General features: G+C 39.8%; 1 protein-coding gene across 2 annotated transcripts; it reads right to left on the bottom strand.

Annotated features, from left to right (window-relative positions):
- Positions 1–518: 518 nt before the first annotated feature.
- On the bottom strand, positions 519–21126 carry HACD2 (3-hydroxyacyl-CoA dehydratase 2). Of its 2 annotated transcripts, XR_014694588.1 has the most exons (8): positions 20941–21126; positions 15749–15866; positions 15374–15392; positions 10503–10591; positions 4396–4517; positions 3538–3716; positions 1144–1323; positions 519–854 (listed from the first exon to the last, which is right to left on the bottom strand). XR_014694588.1 is itself a non-coding variant. In XM_084524657.1 (7 exons), exons 1-7 carry the CDS (start codon positions 21072–21074, stop codon positions 1241–1243), a joined length of 744 nt encoding a protein of 247 aa, XP_084380783.1. In that variant the 5' UTR covers positions 21075–21125; the 3' UTR covers positions 1091–1240. The 2 variants fall into 2 exon arrangements, 1 of the variants encoding a protein (XP_084380783.1); XM_084524657.1 differs by lacking the exon at positions 519–854 and having other exon boundaries at positions 1091–1323; positions 20941–21125.
- Positions 21127–23066: the final 1940 nt, after the last annotated feature.

Below are 23066 nucleotides of genomic sequence, written 5' to 3'. Positions count from 1 at the left end.
TTTCATTTTTCTGCTTTACCTTCCCAAGGTTTAGCCTGAGAACCCAAAGCAAAGACCTTGGAAAATCTACCTTTCTAAGCTCTTCTGCTCTTTCAGAAGAGCGGATGAGGAAAAACTCGTCCAATCTGCAAAAGCAGAATGTAACACATGAGATAATATGCTTTCAAAAAAAAAAAGAACTTATTATTTAGGGTTTTTGCAATATTTCAGAAGCTGAGTGCCTGGAAGCACCTGTTTGGATGTGCCAAAGCAATACACATTAGTCACTTAAGAAAAGTCATGTTGAGGAACAAAGCCCTCAAATGATTCCACAGTAGACCAAATAGTTCTTAGCACTGAAAGATGAGTACCACTGAAATAGTGGACAATGATTAGAGATGATAATTTAAAGTCAAAAATGGAGAACTGCACCTCTTTCTGGGTGACCTGCCTCCTTATATTGTTTAATTACTGATATCACTAGAAATATTACAGTTAGTATTTTTTATGTTTTTAGTATTTAATAAGGTATCCAGGGCTGCAGTATTCAGAGTTTTAATGTTTCAAATAAGCATTATAGCCTCTGAATTAACATTAGCATTTGAGTAATCAGCTTAAACAAGATCTTCAAAGAACACACTCCGGTCAGACACCCTACTGTTTAAATTCCTAACGAACCACATTCCCCTCATTTCCCGTAATTGCTTTCCTGTTCTTGTTCTCATCACCTTCTAAATACATAACCTACCTTTCTAAATTCAAACACTGCCCGGATTACATTCTCCACTGGAGTCTCTGACAAAATCCTAAAGCATTCCAGAGCATATTGTTTGCTTCCACAGCAATACATACAGTTTCTGGCATGCAGTCAAACACTTCAAAAAAAAAAAAAAAAAAGAGGAGGTATCAGTGATATAATCCCAATTCAAGCATTTAGTGGGTACAATTTCATCACTCATACTGTAACCTTCAGGCATTTAGTTGTAAATTAAAACCATTTTAGCACATCACTTAAGGAAAAGTAAAAGGATACCTGCCAAGCCATATAAAGTTTAGAAGTTTTCTGAAGCACTGCAAGCTGAAAATTATTTGCATGTTTTACATCGTAGAATTTCAGTGAAATCGGATTTATTGGTTATTCTTGCTAAATTATTGGTCTTTTACCTCTGACTTAGTTTATCTTGTTATATTTGTTATAAATAAGCTTGGTATTGAAAATCTGCAGCATTTTGATGGTTGAAAAGTTCTCAAAGAGCTGGAATTACTCCGACTTCTTGTGTTCTTCAGTGTGGGAAAGCACCTTTCGCCTCTGATGTAGCATATGAAAATAGAGCTGGGGAAAGACTGAAGAGAAAACACAAAGTAGTAAGTCAGGCTTCTGTGTCAGTGTAATACACACAGTCACACACAAGGTCACCAATTCTGTTAAAAGGGAATGTGCCTATTCACTTTCTGCTCTAATCATCTTCTGCCTTAAGAATAAGCAATATTGCCCTTCAGGTACTATTTAATTTTTGCTAGAGCAATAACATTTTCAGGCAAAGATGGCAAAAAGCCTTCTTACACTTCCGCAGGTATAAGTGGGATGACAAAGTTTCCTGAATTGTACACACAGAATAAAAAAAACATTGCAGGGAGGAAAAAGAGCACCATGAGGAATGAAAGTCCTTCCAGAAGAATGACTTTTCCAGATTTCAGTTCTTATAATTCTAGTGTCCCTTTCACAGAATCTAAGAAACTTTATGCAAACTGGTGCTTCTTTCATTTCTCTTTATCCTCTATGTAAAGCTTTTTTCCTTTTAAGACTACATTACACAGTGTGTTTGCAGAAGAATAAAGGAGGGAATGGAAAACAAACAGCAAAAGCTAAATTTCCCATGAGAGACTAAACTTCCATCGTTGTGAATCTGCTGGAAATTAAACAAGCATCAGCCTAGATGACATCAGTTACAATAGTGTTTGTAGTAGATGTTGGCCAACCAAAAACTATTTAATTAAATTTTAGGTTACTGTTTTCTCTTTTGGCTTTCTTTACCCAGTATTTCATCTCCTGATTGTTTCCCCCAAGCCTGCATTTCATTTGATTTCACTCCACCAGTGCTAAGTAGTTAATATAGCTGTCCAGGACCATAACAGAATACAAAGCCAAAAGATCTCTGTTAGAAGTCTAAATAGTTGGAATCTATATGCAAAGAACTGAATGACATCCTTTCCGGCAAGATGTCGATTTTGACAGATAGGTACTAAATTAAATATTTAAAGTCAGATAAATGGTAAGATGCAGCTATCAAGAATGTTAATCTCAAGTTCTAGCAACAGTTTTTAAATCTTGCTTTCTTTATGATGTTAAATTTTCCAAAATTTGCAAGATCTTTTGTGGGTTAAGAATCCCCCCCCCACAGGTTTTTATGAATGACTAACTGACCTATGGTATAATCAATGAATGTAACGATCGATCATAGCTTTTCTTGTATCTGTGGAACAACACAGAATACCTTCCTGTGAAAAGGTACCTAAGACCAACTGAGTCTAAACAGTTAGTACATGGAGTTAAGATACCAATTCACAAGAATGATTTCAAAATTAAAAAAAAGACTGCACCGAAATTACACATCGCACAAATGATAATGAATCACAAAACATTTCAATTGAGAGACTGCAATTTTAAAGGAGAAACAGGGCTAAAATTATCTAGGTTCTATCTGCTTCCCTTCTGTGTGGCCTGTCAGCTGTGATCTAGCCACCCCACAAGAGGTAATTAATACTCGTGTTTATTTTCACTGGAACAAAAGATATTATTCTGGCTCCTCAGAGTTAGTAATATCAATGTTTTTGGAAGAAGGAGACGAGAAGATATTAAAAACCCTTTTCATGCATTTTTAACAGCTGGAAGAACTTATGAATCTCGATGTCAGAATTACAAGATGGTTCACTGGAAGAGTAAGCACTTATTACAGACAGCCACACTGCTGAAATTTAAATCTTAGAATGATTTTTTCATTCTCTACAAACAAGGTTCATATAAAGACAGCTACAGAGACAGCTAACAGCAGCAACATTGTCACTACATCATTTTGCATGTTAGACGTCTATTTGCACATCTAAATTGTTTGAAGGCCGATGTGTTCCTAATCCCTGTTTCTAAGCAGCAAAGCCAAATCTTCATAGCATGTAAAGAAATACCAACCAAAGATAACAACAATTCAATTTAATTCAACAGAAATGCCTTGCTAGCCATTACTGCAAAAGTTCTTACGCCTGATAATGAACCAAATTTTAAGAAGCTGTTTTAGCCCTGTTCTCACAGAAGTCCATAATAGGGTAAAAAAAGTCAACATTTGCCAAATACTACATTTATTTTTATATTCCAAGTATATGAGGGGAAAATATTACTATATTACAAGTGTTTGTAGAAAGCAACTCCTGCCGTTTTGACTTCTTTAAATACCTTTCAAAATTAATTCTGCAACATTAGTTGTATATATGCAACCCCCCCGCAATTCTTAGCTTTTCCTGATACCATTTTTAATGTTTAAAAGAGATCAAACTTGTACTTACTCGGAATGTATGAGATCATAACCAGGATCAGGAATGTATAGTAGTCAAAAGAAAAATTGTACTTGTTCGGTAAACTAATGGAATACAAGCCAGACTGCCTGACGAAGGGTAATGCAGCATATATTGTGAGTAATTCGCCAGAGACTCCCATTGGATACAACACTATAAACAACGTGTACCTAGAACAGGACAGTTAAGGAAAAGATTAAATGCTCTGACAAACTGACAAAGTATTTGTTAAGCTATAGATATTCAAATCTTAAATTCTTAGCTTTTATTTGATTAGAGCATACAAACATTAGGTGTGAACATTACTGCAAGACAAGAATATTGAAGTCAGAAACAAGTTTGAATTATTTAAAGGTTATCTTTGAGAATCTGAAAGCTATTTTTACAACTATTTCCTCTGTCTCCTCTCCCCTATGCTTGTTACTTTGGCTTCTGAACTCTTTGGCAGAGGTCATATTATCAAAATAGGGCCAAACACAGTCAGTATTAATCAACGTGTTCACCAACTTTTCACCAACCTAATGTACTACCCTTACACTGAAGAGTTATTGTTAAGTATCAGTTTATTTACTGCCGTCCCTTACTGTTAATTGGCAGTGTCTGACAAACAACAATCACTTTGCTAGAACTCAGTACCATTTAGCAAAGTACTTTCACCTTACATTTAATAGATTTGCAACACAGAAATCTGCTGGAAAGAAGCTGGGAAGTTGCATTTATAAATGGGGCAATTAGCCCATGACAGAATTTGAAACAATTTTAAATAGTTCTTTTACAAAATTTTTTACAAGGTAGATATCTCTGTTAAAACAGTGCTTTGAAGGCTATGATTTCTCTTGTGCCACCTACCTGGCCCATTTTATGAGGTAAGGGAGATGGTTTAACAAGCTAAAGGTATAAAAAGAGTAACGGATTATCTCAGTGATTGTCCAGGCCACTACAAATAACAGGACACAATCTTCCGTTTGTACCTACAAGAGAGAAGCAAAAGGTTCAATATGAATTCAAGTATTCCTAGTTACTCACCAGATCTAAACACCCCAAAGAAATTAATTCCCAGGGGCTGCTTTACTGCATCATTTTAGATAACAGACTCCAAGAAAAAGCATAAAAGCAACATTAGTAACAACGGCAAAAAACCCTTCTCATCATGCTCTGTATTTTCCTAGTTGGCTTAAGAATAGCTCTGATGATCGGAAAACTTAAGATCTCTCATTCTGTGCAATGCAAATTAGTGCAAGAAATCCCTGAAATACCAAGAACAACCCAAAACACTGCCGACTCCTATACAGTACCAGGTTGTACTTAAGTCCTGTGGTTGTTTTCTGGTGCAGGAAGGAAAGAGGATGCTAACACTCCAGATCTGGTTTAGACTTTACACTCTACTCCTAGTCAGTGCTATTTCTGAGTATGAGAAGAACTGCTTCCCTCTCTCTCTTCACATGAGAAACTGGGTCTTAATTCTGAGCAGCAGCAAGACAGCTAACAGCAGGATACAGGCTCAGAGGAGAGAAGAACCAGAAGCTCAGGTTGTGGCACCTCAGGCAAGCTTCACAACTAACTACCTGCTTCGCTGTTCCCTGCTCCTCTTTCTGCTTACTGCATGCAGCATTGTTTTTCTGATGTTGGTTATATTCAAGGCATCATTTTGGTTCACTGCTTTACACCTCTTAATTCCAGAAGCACATGACTGAAACAGCTTTTACTCCCTTCGTATTTTGAAGATGAACCTTCAAAGGCATGAAGTTAAAAATGAACTGTTACATTTGGGAGTGTAATTATGAGGTTTAAGTTTCAGATGGAACAGCAGTTATGAAGAAGCATATGGGGTCACATACCTGCATGACAAACTTGAGTGAACACGATTTTTAACGCAGCCCCCCCGCCACCCAACAGAAGCATGTTGTGAATTCTCAGCTGTGTGAATACCTTGAGCCCAAATTCAGTAGACCGTGGGAACAAAAAGAGCTCAACCACAAGGGGCTGCATTTTCTTTTTTGCCTCCTACTCTTGAAAAAAGGGAAAAGGAAGTCGGTAGGTGTGGGTGGTACACCCTATTCATCTTGGGCAAAGTACATGTACAAACAAAGGAACAAGAAATTATAGGGGCAAGCAGAAACCTTTTCAGAGGAGGGGACTGGTCATACATTTGTGTGTAAAAAGCTCAATGATTACCCATTAAAAAAAAAAAAACAAAACAAAAACTTTGTTACAGACTACTAAACCCAGAAAGAACTGTACAAAACTCTTGGGAATCCTGTAATGTAGAGTTACTGTTACTCCATTTTCTGCTGTGTATAGCAGTTCAAGTCATTTTCATCTCTTTTTGTGACAAACATGCCTTGTTCTTTTTCACTTGAAACTCTGTGAAACTATGTAATTTCCATATATATTAATCTCCCTTATATCACCATAAAAGAACATCATCCAAGATTTATTTCAAGACTTCCTGAGTAGAGACCAAAGCTATTTTTACATTGATACAGTTTCTGGAAAAAGATCCTAACCCTGCTTTACAAACAAGACCTACTTCTCAGCCTGGCAGCATCACTTCACAGATGCCGCTGTTCCCAAGGAGCAACATGCTTCACAAGCACTCCAGAGCTGCATCTTCTGGTCAAATCAGGAGTAGCAGCTTCTGAGTTCATCTAAGCTTATGCATCGCAGACTTTGATCCGTATGTTGAAACCCCACTTCTTTCCCTAACTGTGGAAGTCAGTAGAACCAACAAACAAAATGTGTAGTTTGAAGTAGCACCCAAGGACATGACCAAGGACAAAAAAAATGGGATGATAACAGTGAACGATGCACATAGAAGAAGAAAACCTGGCAGTTACAATCCAGTTCTATCACAGGACTTGTAACACTGCTTTCTCAATTCTAGTTTTTTTCTATTTATGTTAATACTAGAACTGTATTTGGAAACTACTAAAACAGTTCACACCATTTAAAAAGCAAAACAACAAAGCCAACCCCTATTAAGGTCACTTGACTAGGAATCACGGACTGTGACTTTACAGCTCATGACCCTGCTTAATGAAAAAATTACAAAAACAAACACCAGTTCCCAGTATAAGAGTGACCTATACATTTTTCAAAACACTCCAAGTCTGTGCAGTGAGGAGCAGGAGACCGCTATGGACTTTATCATCATATTTTATCTACATTCCAAAGTTCATCATTAAAGAACATGTTTCTTACATATTAGCAGATCTGTCAGAAGACTGTCACCATTAGAGCTTCTCTTTGAGGACTGAATTTCTCAATACTTCAAATAATCTCTGAGATGCACGTTATCAGCCCCTCAGGAACTGATTTACAAAGCAGTCTCTCAAGAGCTTTACTCATTTAGGCCCTGCTAATGCTGCATTTGTAACATCACTGTACAGTACAGCCAACAAGCAGCAGACTCTTTTCAAACCACAAATCCCAGTATTGCCCTCAGAATTCAATCTCTCTTCCTCCACCTTTTCATCCCAGTCCTTGAAAGTGGTGTTAGACAAAGTCAAAGCACATTTTACACTCCACATACAACTTATTGTCCAACTGCCTTAATTAGGGTGAATCATACCATGGGCATAGTTTTTTAGCATGTGTTTCAAACCAATGTATCAAGGAGAGTCTTGAAAGTATCTTGTCTCATGACTATGAATACAAGATAATCTGTGTTAAAATATAAGGGATTAATAGCCTTTTATGATACAAAGATGAGATTCAGAGTTAGGAAATGTCAAAATAAAGCCTGAGAAGCTTTTACTGTTCTCCTGGTGCATTAAAAGTTATCTTAAAGTTGAGCAAGGTTTGAAAGGTTGAAGATACCATAAACCCAGAAATTCTATAGATTTCTCCATATTAAGAGTAACAGTGAGAAGTTACAGAGAATTTCAGCTAAACACATCACGAAGCAATCCAGTGCAGAAGAGTACAAACAGCAGCAGTATGCAACAATGATAAAACAGCACATCTCCCTCCAAAGCTTGGGTTCTGTGTGCACATCAATTTAAAAAAAAAAAAAAAAAAAAAAAAAAAAAAAAGGAAGCTTCACAGTAGGTATAAAGAGCCTGACAGACATTTGTGTTGTACAGAATTACTCAAATTTTGCATAGATGTAAAGCAGTGATGGTTTAGGCCTGTCAACAACACTCACCCATTCAGAGTTCTGAACCTTCCAGTGGGACTTCTCTTACTACAACTCAATCTTAAATGATAAAAATTACTGCTCTCTTATATTTTTAATTTAAGTATGTTTACAACTGTCAAATTCACCGCTGCAGATGCTGGAGTCTTAATGATCTGCCCAGTAAGCTGTATGTCTTTACACCATGACTTTAGACTGTGTTCTAGATTGTGTTCCTCTAAATACATATGCTACTTATCATTGTACCTGCACCCAACTTGATAAACATTAAACCACTGCTGGTACCTTTTTTAATTATCTACAAGAACTGGGTGTCACACTGAACTCCACAAAGGCCCGCTACGATGTCACCAGGTGATCTTACTGTTCACATAAATTCAAAGAGAGAATTTTGATCTGAAGGGCACCTTCTGTTCTCTTACGCCTACTTTCTTCTAGCCCTTCACTCCTCATTCTCTTCCCTCCTTTGTAGAAGTAGCAGCAAAATTCACCAAACCAATTGCTTTCCAATACAATGACAAAATGGTATTTTCTGGACTACAAGTACTGTATTACATGCCAGACCCTTCTCCAGTAAGCCAACAGCTACTTATATTGTGGAGGCAAGAGAAAATCTCATTGCAACTCTGAGAATTGTGCAGTGCTTTAACATTTGCCATGCTTTAACATTTATAATAGATACTTTCATGTTGAATTTAACAACACATCAGCACTAAAGTAAACAAAAAGCACAAACATGTTAGTGGCAAGAAGCATGCTTCAAATCACATCACGTATCCAGAAGTGTATTCTGACAGAAAGGAGGGATGCAATACAGATTTTTCTTCTTTTAACCACATTATATATGAAAGCAGTCTGGAAAAGCAATATATTGAACAACTCTCACTCAAAAAGTTAAAGAGGAAAATTGAGTTTTATTTTACAAGAACCTCATCATGCAACTGCATAGCTTACAAGTTCCATAAAGCTGTGTGAGAATTTTATCCTGGACTTCAGCATGGAGCTCACTTGTGCAGACAGCCCTTTAGAAAAAGTAGAACACTTGTGACACTTTAAATACATCTCCTCAGGTGAGACTGCATGCTCTCTGCTTGGGGTGAAGGTGGGGCGAGATTTATTAACCAGTAAGTCAGAGGTGAAAAACTCATCACAGGATTCCTCATCATTCTTATGCCCACTTTGAGACATTAAAAAAGTTTAACACATAAGACAGTCTCTTCTCAAGACGTTAACCAAAAGACCACATAAGTGTGAGAGGAAAAAAAAAAAAAGCAATAATGTTGGAATAATCCTTATTAAAAACTGAATTAGTTAGGCTAAACTTCCTTGTGTATTCTCCCATTTTGGTGTTCTTTTTCTGGTGAGAATGTGGGCACCTAACCCACAATCATTTTACAGACTTCCCTTTGATGTCTTACAGATAACACATGGAACTGTTTTAATCTAGGTCATTTGGTCTTTAACATTTTGGATTACTTCAGGCCAGGAGGCAATTCATAAAAATAGATTATTGCTGTTTTTGAAGCACCAGGTACTCCAACATTATACAAGCAACAAGCAAAATTACAGACATACTTCTTTAAAATATTTTACATACGTATTTAATATCCAGTGTCTTGGCATTATACCCTTTTTGTTCAGAACCTAGCATTTATACCCACTGAACTGACAGGGCCTAGAGTTCTTTTATTTGCGCCAAAAGAAAAATCTGTCAGAAGATAAATATTTACAAGATTTTAAGTTTGCTGAGAAAACTAACATTCATACTTGAGGAACAGCATGGAACTACGGCTCCACATGAGCAGGCATTATAATATTATAAAGGGCAGTTAACTATTAGGAACTACAGTGACTTGTATCACTCCACCTATGGATGGACATTCTGGTAACAGGTTTTGGAGTAATGAAGACACAGCAGCTTCCTTGAAGACTTGGCAACGACACAAGCTCTTTAAGACATTCTCCATGTCAAGTCAAAACATATCTTTTATATGTAGAAGACTATCACTTATTTCAGCCAGCCACGCTGACATCAGGAGTAATTTCCTTCCTTAATGAGACAGAGATCAACTGGCTAAAGTAACAGCAGAGATGCAGCATCTGTGAACTACTGCAAGGTGTTCAGATGATGTGAAGTCAGTCAGCATTATCTGTTTCAATTAAGGCACGTTCAGATATTAAAATAGCTGTCAGTCGGGAATAATTTTCAAATAAGATCGCTTCCAGAAGATTCTGCAGACATTTGGTGAAGTACAGCAATATTTGTTATGGCATACAATAACCAAGAACCCCAAACCCACTTAGGCTTGAATGCAAGAAAGATTAACGAAGGACAGAGGGAAGATTATCCTGGAAAAGTGATGAGGGAAAACATCCAGCTGGGGATTGCTGTGGACAATGATTTAAGGGGGAGCTTCCACATGCTGTGGTATAGAAAGCAAATCGTGTATGACAGACAGGGACAGCAAGGAGATCCTGCTATTGAATATGGCACTAGCAAGATCAACACAAGAATTCTTTCCCAAATCCTGGGTCCAGATTATGTACTGGGGACCTCCTGCTCAGCTTTCAGTACAGACTACAAAGGCTATTCAGGAGCTATTTGTCTTACAGCAAGAAACTCATAACTCAATCTATCTGATTATCGAGAAGAGATGACATCAGGTTTATTTTTATTTCCTTTGATCCACACAGACACAAAATTTCACATGTTGTGATACAACAGAAGACATTTTGAGGAAAATGAAACAGTAACCATCAATTGCTTTTCAGCATGGGTCATTATTTTTTTTCCAATCTGTTTTGTAGCTTAACTTACCTCTTTTACACTATGTGTTACTGCCCAGGTCAGGAAAACCCTTGACATCACTTGGAAAGCAGTCAGAACAACAGAAGAGGGAACAATGCCTGGAAGATATTTTGGAATTAGTAAAGATCCCTGACCATTGGGATGGGGATGGTGAAATAAAATACAGCTAAGCCAAAGTCCAGTTACTTGAAGTTTTTGGAAGCAGAGAAGTTTTTTATTTTGAGTGTATGAAGTGTGCGTTTACAAGGCCTGAGACAATGCAATCCCCTGACTGGGACTTTATATATCAAAACATAAATAATGTATATCAAAATGCAAATAAAAGTAATCGGCCTTGCTGAAATCACATCACGAATATATAAAACAACAGAATGTATCCCAAAAGCTATTTGATTGAAGCTAACTCAGTGTCTCAAATAAAACCTGTTTAATTAAAATATTCAAGATTCTCTTAATTATCATGATTTAAAAGGTAAAAACAATTGAGATGTTTTGCACTGTGTTTCCCTCAAAACAGCAAACAAAAAAATACAACTGCTTTGAAGAAACAAAGTCCTAGCCCTTATTCGGCTAGATACAGTTACAATTCCTTCCTGGGAACAAAACTTTTAAAAATAAAACCAAAACAAGGAATAGTTCATGCATTGATAGGTACAGAAACAATTATTTTTCTAAAAGAAGCAGATTTAACTGGCTCTTCTGAGCATGTTCAGAGGTGCTGATTAAACTGACCTTTACTCTACAGCACAAAGTTTTGTTTTCTTCCAACAGCATGATGAAGACAAATGCAAGAGCAGTTGTAACTGCTAAAATACTGTAACAAGTACGTGCTAAAACCAATGCAAACCACAGCAAGCAGCACAACAGTCTCAGAAACAAGAAAAAGTTATACAGTGGAAGAAAAATGAAGAATAAGAGAAGTTAAAAGCAAGTTTCATTAAAATTAATTTCAGTCACTATGTTTAATCATTTTTTTCGGAGAAAAATAGAAAAATCTTTACAGTTTTTTGATTTTATAATGCATTGTTCATAATCTGATTTCTGATTATAAAACATCACGGCAGAATTTGTGTTACTGAGACAACACAAAAGGGGGTGCTATAAAATCCCACGATCTGTGATCATTAGAGGCTCACACCTACAATACCTTTTCTTTTAAATGGTTTGTATCATCCCTTCCTAAACAAAATAACCTGATGCTCTTGAAAATTGATCTCCAAACAAGCCAACAAGACTCTGTAGGAGCCATACAAGATTATGACACAGTACGACAAGACTTTTTGTTATGGCTAAGACAATGCCAGCCTAAGCCAAAAACACGAGATCGAATTCAGTGATTCGCGAATTCACTGGCTGTGTTTTATGTAACCTCTACTTGCCTCTAATTATTTACTAATTGCACTAAAAACATATCCAACAGACAGTTTTAAACTCCACACCTTTAAAAACATGTTACCAGTTAGTTAACACTGCACATGCTAGAGCAGGTCTTGGCAGACACAGGGCTCTCTGGTCCAGAAGCAAGCACCAAGCAAGCTTTGCCCACACCTCTCCCAGGTCCTGGACTAAGCCTCCAACCTCCAGCAGAAAATCCTCCAAGCCTGACAAGTTGTCTCCCAGGGAGGTCCCAGCTGAGACCAGGCGGTATGCATAACCTGAAGGTGGAGCTCTTCTGTCCTTCCTAACTAGGCAGCATAATGCAAAACCGATCAGCATCAACACCAACTTCCCAAAGGGCTACCAGTAAGCACCACTGTGGTGTGAGGGCTGGTACCACAGTGATTCTGTAGGTTGGGCTTGTACTTCCCAAAGCTTTCTTGCTTTTCTCCATTCCCTTCTCAACCACTCCCACCACAGCTTCTTCGTTTTGGGGACTCCTGTCACCTCTTTCCTTACCAAGTTCCTCCAGACAGAAGCTCTCCTGTGCTATCAGTGCTATTCACGCACTTGGGTTCTGTCTGCTACATAAGTCAAGGAATTGAATGTTCCCTTTCCATTTACTTGACCTTCCATCTGTCCTCTTGGTGTCTGTACTACACATCACAGCCTCCACTTTTTAAATCTTTGCCACATGCCAAAGTTACGTTCTCAACCGTGCTTGTTAGAAACATTCCCCTATCAATTTTCATGTTTTGAAGAACATATCTCACAGATGCTAACGTTTCAGATTCTACTGAAAAGACGTGGAGGGAAAAGTTATGCTGGTACGCACAACCATCTGTCATCGCTCCGTTTTTCTATTGAAAAAGAATAACAGCTCCAGGGGCAAAGCCTATCTGCAAGTTTCCTGCTTCTTCCTGTATAGAAACTTTTAACAGAATCAGGAAGAGTCTTCCTCCCCTCCATAATACCCAGAACATTCCTCCAAAGCCTGGAACCAGTCATCGTAGCATCCAGAAACAGCATCACAGCAGACAAGCAGCATTGTATCCAGCTGTGTAAGAGCACCTCATTTCATTTGGCTGACAAATACTTCCACTGACAGCAAAAAACCTCCGTGGGCAGTTTAGTATTTTTTTTGTTAAAAAAAAAAAAAAAAAAAAAAAAAGTTAGGGAAAGCAAAAGGATAGAGTTATAATGGCATAAAAATGTTACAACATTCCATTAATAGCTCTCGTTACTAATATTAACTTGTGTGACTGAGGATAACATGGGCTAAATGGATCCACACCTCATTTCAACTCATCCAGGATTAACATTGCACACAGACAAGCTGGTACAGAAAACTTGTTCCCTGCTCTGCAGCAGCCTGGAAGGCAGCAACACAGAACTACTTCTACTGTTCAACTGCATGGACGTATATTCTAGAGAGTACGGAAAAGATAATCCAAGAGAATTCTTACACAGCAGATGTTAACTTCTTAGAGTTAACATCTGCACACAAGTTTAGCCTAAGGAAACAGCAAGGCATGAGAGCTTTTGTGCTTCTGCATTAGCTTTAGCATGGTAAAAGAACATTTTATTAGCATTTTTTTTGGCCCAGGAGTCTGAGATTTAACTTCTTGATAGTTGTTAAGTAGGACTTCAAAATCTGTCAAAAAGATTTTTTGTTTTGTTTTGTTTTTTAAGTTAAGTATAGATTATTCAGGTAAAAAACAGTAACTGAGATTTAGTAAAATAAAATGGGATCAAAAGGACCAAATTGGCAGCACAGGCAACTATATGATAAATTCCTATTCACGACAGTCCTTTTTGTTTTAATAGCCAATGCCTCTGCTTTTCTGGTGATAGCACTGGCTGTAGATTTAGATGCTTAATGTCAAGTTCTGTGTTAGAACATCCACTGAAGACCGATGCACACAGCTATTTTCTGCTTAGTTAAACTAACAGGAATGCTCACAAAATCTTGTATACTAATTACAATTAATTGAAACAAACTGAGTAGAAGACATCATTTGAAAATAATTTATTTACAGTGGAAGCATCACTTCCAAGATGGAAGAGGTGAAGTGAAGCTCTGGAGAGGATCAGACATTTACTGGGCAGACCAATATTTTATTTTATTTTTAAGAATGTTCAGAAAACTCAAGTTGCTTGCAAGTCAGTAGTAGCACATGCTTTTCCTTCACCTAAGCAGTAGGTATCTCTGTACACCAGCAGGGTTACATTAAGCAGGCTTTACATTAATTTGAAGAGCATCTGATCCCTCGTTTCTTGGTATGACCTGTGCACAGTCTACAAACTGCCCTGTGTAAGGTAATGTTTTCACAGTAACCTAATTATGGAAGAACTACTGCATCAAATATAGAATTACACTGCCCTCTGCTGACAAATGTGTGAAAACGTTTTAAGTTTCCCAACTATTGCACATAATTATTCAGTAAAATCTTTTAAACAGAAAATCAGTATGAGCTTACTGGTAACACTGTGATACACCTTTTAGTATTTAGATGGATCACATTATACATGAAAAATAACAGGTTTGTCACTGTGGCTTTAGGAACCTTAGTGCTATCTTATTCTTCAAATAGTAGCTAGTAAACGTTCAGAAAGGAGCTCAGACACTTATATGTAAAACCACAAGACCAACCACTAGACCATAAAACTGTCTCTTTGTGAAGGCTGGGTTCAGAAAAATTCAGAGCTAAGCCAAGGCACAGCCAGGCAGCGCTCCCTTTTAAAGCACACTGGCTTTGATCTTGCAGAGACTTCTACATCACCTGTTCCGCAAACAAACAATCCAGATGCTGAGGCCAAAACATTTGCTACTTGTAACGACTAACAAACCAGATAAAATGCAACTCTGTCACTGAAACATGAGACGCTTCAGGTTAACTGATTCATGACACTGCTACTGACACACAACTGGGGGCCTGCCACCAACCTACCAGGCCTTGATAATGAGAATTGTCAACTCAAGTCTTCAGTAATCCTTGTTCTCACAAACAGTTCCATTAACGCACAGTCAAATCTGGGATAAAGAGTGACTTCCTGCTTCCCAGTTTCATAGCACATGCCTATGAGCTATGGACACGGGCAAAGTTTGCGTGCTTGAACTGTCATTTTCATTAGAATTTAAATTACTTGCAGCTACAAGTAGGATTTGAGGAAAGACAGCTTGGTACAGAAGATTATAGGATGTAGAGAATAGAGAGTCATGATCTACTAGAAAACATTTATAAACTGCTCTAATTTGTGACATTGGAAGGATCTAGATAAAAAAATGAATGTTAGTGATTAAAAGCTGTTATATTTTCCTTCTTGTGACTTGTCAAATCATTTAGTAAAAAAAAAAAAAAAATGGAATGTGCTTCAAGCAAAAATTAGGGGGTTATGCAAGAATTAAACCTGAAAATTCACAGACCATAACATTTTTTAGTGCTGATATGCCACTAAAAGTGCAGTTTTCTATGAATAAAACTGAAAGTTTGCAGGCTTACCAAATGCACAGTGCAGAATCTAGAACAAAAAGAAAAAATCAAATTACTAACATGTCAAATGAAGCAATTCAGAAATACATTTAGTTCTATCTCAAGAGCTTATGATTCAATATTTATATCTCAAAGATTAAGCTTACTATTTAGCTCTGCTGCCCAAGGTGAATAGCAGAGAGTAAGCTCCTTCACTGCTTGGTAGAAGGAAATATGTCACACAAGTGCTGAATTTATTTCATGAGTTATATTTACCTTCGATTACCCTATAAATGCTAATGAAGAACATGGTACCTAGAAAGTACTGTTCAAAGGCTGCCTGATTTCTGCTAAAGAAAACACTCACAAAAATGTAAGTACCTCTGGGAGGACAACTCCACCTACCTCAAGCAAAGCTCCAGTTTGGAAGAATTTCAGGGGCTTTTCTATTGAGTAGTAAAGGCTGTGGTAGCTACCTTTAGCCAGGTATGCTCGAACTAGACCAACTGCAATAACAAGCCATCTGAAAGAGAGGAAACAAGTCTGAGATAAGGAGACATTAAGTAGAGTATAAATACAAAGAAAACCATCACATCTCTTTCAATATGTGAGAAGGCAGCAGATACGTAACTGTTTTGAAAGACGGGAACTTTTTGCCTACTCTCTGTAACACTGAAAACATTCAATATTTGGATTCTCTGCAAGTTTACTGAAGTTAAGTATTATGCATTTTTAAACATCTTACAGCACCAGCATGATACCAATACCTTTAATACCTGGATTTATTTTTCAGCAAGCTGTATTTAAATTATGAAAGGTACTCATGTCATATTAAATAAGATTTGGCAGCACACATTGTTTATTCTGAACACAAACCCATTTACCGCTAGGATCTCCTGCCACACTGTAACTTCAAGAACTGTGACATAAGCAAACAAGACTCAGAAAGCAACTGTTTTAATGCTTCAATTCAAAGTAAAACCTCAGGCTTCATGGCAGACCATCCAGCTTAACTTCTACAATGTATCTTATGAGGAAGTTATGGATAAGTAACTGCAAGAAAACAGCCTGCAAAAGCCTTGCAATTGACAGTGTCCACTCCTGTCCCAGCCTTCCTTTGTAAGTGACACATATGCAGGGCCTACAGAAATAATAACGCCTACATAACTTCAGCTATGCTATGAAGAATGTGACCTGTTAACGCTGCTGATTTTCCCCTCAGGTGATCTAGGGAGCAAACCTGAAAATTCCTCCTCCAGTCCTGGGACGTGCAGTGACATCTTCCACTACCGCAGCTGCCTGGAGCGGGTGTCTGCCCACAGCCTTGGAAATTCTTCCCACGTCCAGGACAAGCCACAGAGTTAGGGTGGCTACGCTCTGCTCAAATACCCTTCTGCCTGAAATTAGCATCTCCTGTTAATGTCAGTTTCCAATTGCTTGTGGCAAATACGGGCAGAAGAGCTTGATGAAGAGAAATCCCTGCCAGCAGCTCCCCAAATTCTCACGGACTCTGCCGTCCCCAGGCTGACCTCACCTACTCCGAATGCCGCTCCACCTCACCTCCACCTCCTGCCAAACCCAGAAGTGTTGACATAAAGCTCCTGCTAGCAGTCACCAAGTGCCTCTGCTAACAGCCAGGCACCTCACTGGAGGTATCTGCAGGCACACAGAGAGGCTCCTAAGTACACAACAGCTTTTCTCCCTTTAAAAAACATCAACAGCTGTGGTTTTCCAAAGGAATTTCTTCACGTTCCCTGGTAATTTACAGCATGTTAGATGCTTACAAGTGCCCCGCTACTTTAGGTATTATGATGTGTTTACAAATATTGTCCCAAATGCAATACTTTGTTGTTTGAAATATACTTTAAAGTGCAGATTTTTCAATAACAAGCAACTCTGGCATCCCAGTTTGTGCTTATAACAATGCTTGTTAGTAGGACTGGAATAAAGCTATTTCACTTCTGCCTGGACTTCTCAGAAGATGCGCGCGAAAGACAAGCAGCAGGAGTGGGGAAGAGAGATGGGGACCAAGGAACAAGCTCCCCTTTTCTCAGTAGTAAAAAGCTGTTTCTGTTAAAACTGTTCAGTGAAACCAGAAGACAGACACTTGCCAGGTAACTCCTGTTTATAAAGAATCGGATGAATTTCTAATTTGGACCTCAGTGCAGCATAAGGCAGGAAGCACTGCAGGATCAACCACTGTCCCTTGCAACACTGAATGTTTCTCTTTTGGAATAAGAGCTCACAGCATGTTGTCGCTGTCCTGTTCGTATCTCTCTGTTTCTCTACTTTTCCTAATCCTCCCTGTTTGTTGAGAAACTTCATGAAATTGAGCAACTTCTCAGGTTGCACCAGATAGCAGTGCTTGTTGGCACCTGCAGCCAACTGTTCTCACCTGTTCCCAAGCAAGGGCTTCAGCCCCTTACTTGTCTTCTCCACCCTCCCCAGTAAATTACTGTCCTTTAAAGAGCATTTAACACACATCAAAGCATGAATCTGCACAAAGTTACAGGATGTGCCTACTTGGTGTCAAAGCTTTCAGTACCTCTGTCCTGCTTCTGCATTTCTTAGACAGTTCTCCTCCCCCTATGACTATGGAAAAGGAAATAGAAGTAGGTGAGTGCAGCAAGATCAAATGAAATAGAAACCTGGTGAGCAGTTTAAAAGGGCAGGAAAAGGCACCACTGTCACATGCAGGCTAAACAAGAAGTTAATTCTTGCAGCTTCTGTGACCTACACACTAAATTCTACCTGATACACCAACTGTAGTTGATGTATCATTAAATAAAAACTGCCATGGATGTAGACTTTAAGCTAGACTTTTATACTCTTTGATTAATCCCAATTATGGAGAATGAATATGGAATACACACTTTTTTTAAAAATTACTTTCAGCTGCTCAGACTTGATAAGCAAACTCCATGCTCAGGACACTAGTTTAGTGCCTTAGTTTAATTAAAAAATGCGCAAAGTCCACTTAAGTTCTGCTTTGTTTATGCAAACAGAGAATATGGCAAATCTACAGAGAAAATGAACCTGAAATAGGGAGAAGTGTACTTTGACTCTCAGCAACCACTCACTGAAGACGTGGACAACGAAACCCGTAACTCAGAGCACTCTTTGCTCAGCATGGTAACACAAACTCTTACAAACTCAAAAGTTATTACGTTAAGATCTATCTTGCTGAGTGAAATCCCTTCAAAATTCATTGTATATACCACCATCAGCTACTTCTACTGGAAGTCCTAGTCAGTTATCACACTTGGCTGAAAGTAAGAGACAAGATCACACGTTCAAGCAGCTTACCAAACATTCACACACTAACAGCGAGGCCCCATCCTTATCATCCACAGCCAACCACGCTTTTTAAGAAATAATTTCTCTGTCTATGTCTCTAGAATGAACTGCCTCTGCCAGGTCAAGCATGACTGCACTGCCATGCTGTGACAGGAGAATAACAAACTGACTATGTGTAAGAGAGGAAAGACAGATCCTTTTCTTCAGCTCAACATACTGAACCATGGTCAGCAAACCCAGCAAGTACAGCAGAGAACCACTGCAGCACCAGCTATTCCCTGCTGTGAGACACCAGGGTCCATTTTCTGAAAGAAAACACTCACCCACACACCCACATGTGAACTAAAAGATAAGAGTGTGTACGGCTTCATTTAGAGATCCATGGGTATATATACTTTCTGTATGGTTTTGCTCTTGCAAAAGCCATCGTATTACCAAGAATCCATATACTGTGTGCTCTACAGTATAAAATCAGAAATAAGATCAATTATTTTTAGAGTCAATGCATTCACTTCAGCTAAGTCAAGATAAAGGCAAAGTAAATATAATTGCACTGAGATTTGTGATTGTCACTTCATCCATTTTAAAGCTAACAACTAAGATTTTAAAACATATGTTTTATTGCATACCATTGCATGACAAAGCTGCTGTGTGCTTTTGCAGCATCACTTTTATCATCTGGGCAGAATTTTTTGTGCTTTCATTTCACTGCTCTCTTTCCAAGGCAGTGCTGTCTGGGGAACTGAGCCTGAGCACTCTGATTGACATGGGGACAGTAACTCATTACTGCCATCACCTGTGTGTCAATCTTACATGAAGAACTGAGCTTCTGTCAAACAACTCCTGAAAAACTACCTTATTATGAAGCCTTTAGAAGAAAATGCGTATTTTTTTTTCTGTGGTTGATGTTGTATATTGCCAAATTTCAGCAGTAGCTAGGGTAGCACAAAAATCTTTCTTTATTTGAAACCAAGTTATCAGTCAGAGCCCTCAGTGACCTGCCCCAAAAGAAGGGCAGTGAGTGACAATGCAGAGACGTGAACACTCATCACAGGAATTCTCTGGTAGCTCCCGAGATTGCAGATATCATCTAACCATACATATTCCCAGAAGCAGCAGCTCACATTGAAGTGTCACATCTCACCAGACTGGACTATTCTAAGAAGCTTGGTATAAATCAGGAAAACAGGTAACATCACGACCATTTACGTGGCAACAGGAACTGAAGTATAGATTTATGTTATGTGATTCTAGTTTCCAACACCTGGATTTTATGTTTTCTCTTGAAGAAGTTTCATACAATTAGGAGCTTGTGTGCCATGATAAAAAGTTCATGATGTTTAAGAAAACCTTTCTATTTCTAATGCAATTTCTGTCTTGGGTTTTTGGAGATCTTTTATAAAGATAAGTGAATTAAGTATCAGTACGCCAACAGGCAGGTGTTTCTAGTTCTAAGAAGTACTCAGAGAGGTTAACTTGTCTGCACTGTGCAGGGATGTCACGAAAACCGAAAAGAGGAGAGCTCCTGACTGCCAGTATTGTGTTTCACTGTTCGGGTAATTAAATATTTCTGCTTGAGAGAAAAAATAAAATGATTAAATCATATCACACTGGTGGGTAACGAATATCCCCCCTCTAGGCAAAGCACCCTGCAAATACCATACGGGGCCATGGGTTTTCCCAGCAGCTGCACCTCGCAGCGAGGCACCTACCGGGCGATGTGTGCCAAGCACCTAGCGAGAGCCGAGCTCTCCCGGTGGGTTACCTTTGCTCCTCACAAGGACTTTACAGCTGAAGTGGCACCAACCGCCAGCAGCTACGATGAGTGTCGCCGAGCCCAGCCACCAGCCTCATCTGCATCAATTCTGCCCCAGCCTTACCCCACAGACAGGAGCCCGGTCCTACCTCACCCACCGGGCCTCACCAGCGGAGCGCTCCCCCAGGACCCCCTCCAAGGCTCCCTCCTCCTCCTACCACCCAAACACCCCCAGCCTTATTTCCACCCAGGCCCCAATAACACTCCTAAACAATAATAACGACGATAACGAAAGTCTCCTTCAGCCCACCGCCAGCACGCTGCGGCTGCTGCCGCCGTGCCCAGGGGCGCACCCACCGCCACCGCCGCCCCCGTCCCCCCGCTCCCCATGCGGAGCCCGCCGGGCCCGCACCTGAGGGGGGCGAGAGGCGGCCGGGGGGGACCGCGAGCCGCGGCCGGCCCCGGGGAAGCTCCGCCGGGGCTGCGGGCGGGCACCGAGGGGAGCCCGGCCCCGGCGAGCCCCCGCTCCCCGCCCGGCTCTTACCCGGCCGTCATCACCACGTTGTATATAACGAGGTAAGCCGTGGCCAGCGCGCCCGGGCCCTTCCTCCGCCGCGGCTGCTGCTGCTGCTGGCTGCCGTAGCCGTTATCTGCCCGGCTGCCGCCAGCCGCCGCCATGTTGCGGCGCTCCCGCGGCCTCCGCCCGCTCTCAGCGCACGCCGAGGCGGGGCCGGCGCGGCGCCGCCGCCGCCATCTTAGAGGAGGGCAGGGAGGGCAGCACCGCCCCGACACCGCCCCCGGCCCTGGGGGGAAGGAGCCGCCCCGCGGCCCCCCGGCGTGTTTCCGAGCCCCCCTCGGGTGTCCCCACAGCCCCTCTTCGCCCTGGGGTGGGAGTGAGGTGTCCCCGCAGCCCCCTTTTCCCTTTTCAATCGCATCTTCAAAGGTTAAAAATACTCCCCCCCCACCCCCCCATGCTCTCACTCCAGAAGGGTGAAATAGGTCTATAATTCCCTCAGAGAAATTAATAGTTCTCGAATCGAGGTCGTCTTTGGGGTGTTTAGTGGGTTTTCAGCGTTTTTATAGGTCAGCAAGCTGCCGAAGCGGAGCGCAGCCAAGGTTCTAGCTCATTTTCTGATGAAGTTCGGTGCAACAGCAGAAACCCAGATAATTTGCTTTCATAGCAGCACAAATTCAGGCGTCGTTTTTAGGGCAGCTGTAACTAGGACCGTATTTTCCATAGAGTTAAAACGAAAAGATGAAAATAAATATTTTTTTCCTTTTCTACAGAAAGTGTAAATACTTTGTGGAGTTCTCTCTCAACTTCCAGGAACAATTCCCAGTTTATTTTTCCTTTTGGTCACTGTGTAGTTCCTTTATGTCCAGTTCAAAGTAACAACATAAGCACCCTTCCCTCTCCTAGAAAATTCTGTTTTCACATAAGTATTTCTTGTAATAAATCTGTGTTGTTATGTGCACATCTCTTCCAGTCAGTGTGGCTTAATAATTCAAAGATGATTCATGAGAATTTCATTTTCAGACAGTATTTTTTTAGTGCAGTACTCTGAACCTTCCTAATAAACATTCCAAGAAATTTTAAGAGAAGCAAGTCATTCATTATTCATATATGCAACTAAAAATAAATAAATTGTTTTCAAAGCCTGATACTTACTTCAGACGAGAGAGCTGCGTAGTCCTGTTCTGTCTTCCTTGTGAGCAAAGAGAAGGCAACACAGAAATCTTTGCATACCTTGCATACAATTTGCAAATGTCTCTTTATTGACCAGAAATATGCTCTGGATGCTTAGATGGTTGGACAGGCCTGTAGTTAACTCAATTAGGTTTCTGTAAATCCAGAAGCGCAACTAGTGATGGCCAGTCCCAAATTTTCAATGCCTCTTAAGAAGACTGAATTTTGAACAACAGAAATACAAAAAGAATGAAGTGGTCTGTCTAACTTGTGCAGTGTCTTGCCTAACCTCTCCTGTTGGGGATTGCTTCAACCCCACCACACCCCAAGTGTGGCTCTCTGCGAACATTATACAAACAAGACGAGGTTTGGAGGAAGAGGTAATACCCTTTATTAGACCAATCAGGATGGCTGGCAAAATTAGACACAGTTTCAAGTACATAAAATATCCTTCTTCAGTTAAAATAGAATAGTCTTTCTCCTATTCTTCAAACAGAAAACAAAAATCAAGATTAAATACAAGTTGGAATCAATTGCTCAAAGTTGAACTAGGTACGTATCACACCATTTTTGCAGTTCATTTTTTCCTGCAGTCTAGAAGGGATGTTAACAGGCAGCAACAGAAGGATGGCAAGCGCATTATGTCCTTGGGGAAAAAGAGGCAGTTTATAGCCTGTAGGCTGCTGAAGGACTATTAAATGAGGAGAGCGAAGGGAAAAATCTGTGCAGTATCACCAATATTGTTTGTGGATTTTGATACCCAGTACATGATCCTACAGACCTTGCCATGCCCAGGTCTCAGGCTATCAAACCTGTGTCTTTTACTGCTTTATAAACGCGACTATCTGAATGGAAACCAGCAGCCAGTGAATAAAGTTAAGTACATTCCACTACATTCACAAGATGGTAGAGTCCATCTTGCAAAGATGACTGTTTCAAGGGCTGAAGGTTTGCTCAAGAAACGTGTTGCTACAAGCAGATGT

Source organism: Aythya ferina (genome assembly GCF_964211825.1).
Source record: "Aythya ferina genome assembly, chromosome: 6".
NCBI classification, from domain to species: Eukaryota; Metazoa; Chordata; class Aves; order Anseriformes; family Anatidae; genus Aythya; species Aythya ferina.
This window is presented reverse-complemented; position numbering and strand designations above follow the sequence as displayed.

What these genes read in the sequence shown, in the direction of transcription:
- HACD2 (XM_084524657.1), bottom strand. Translation starts at nt 21,074, where the DNA reads ATGGCGGCGGCTGGCGGCAGCCGGGCAGATAACGGCTACGGCAGCCAG. An exon ending in AACGTGGTGATGACGGCCGG is followed by an intron (nt 15,867 to 20,940) that starts GTAAGAGCCGGG and finishes CCTCTCTTTCAG; the next exon opens with ATGGCTTGTTATTGCAGTTG. An exon ending in TACCTCATAAAATGGGCCAG is followed by an intron (nt 3,717 to 4,395) that starts GTAGGTGGCACA and finishes GTCCTGTTCTAG; the next exon opens with GTACACGTTGTTTATAGTGT.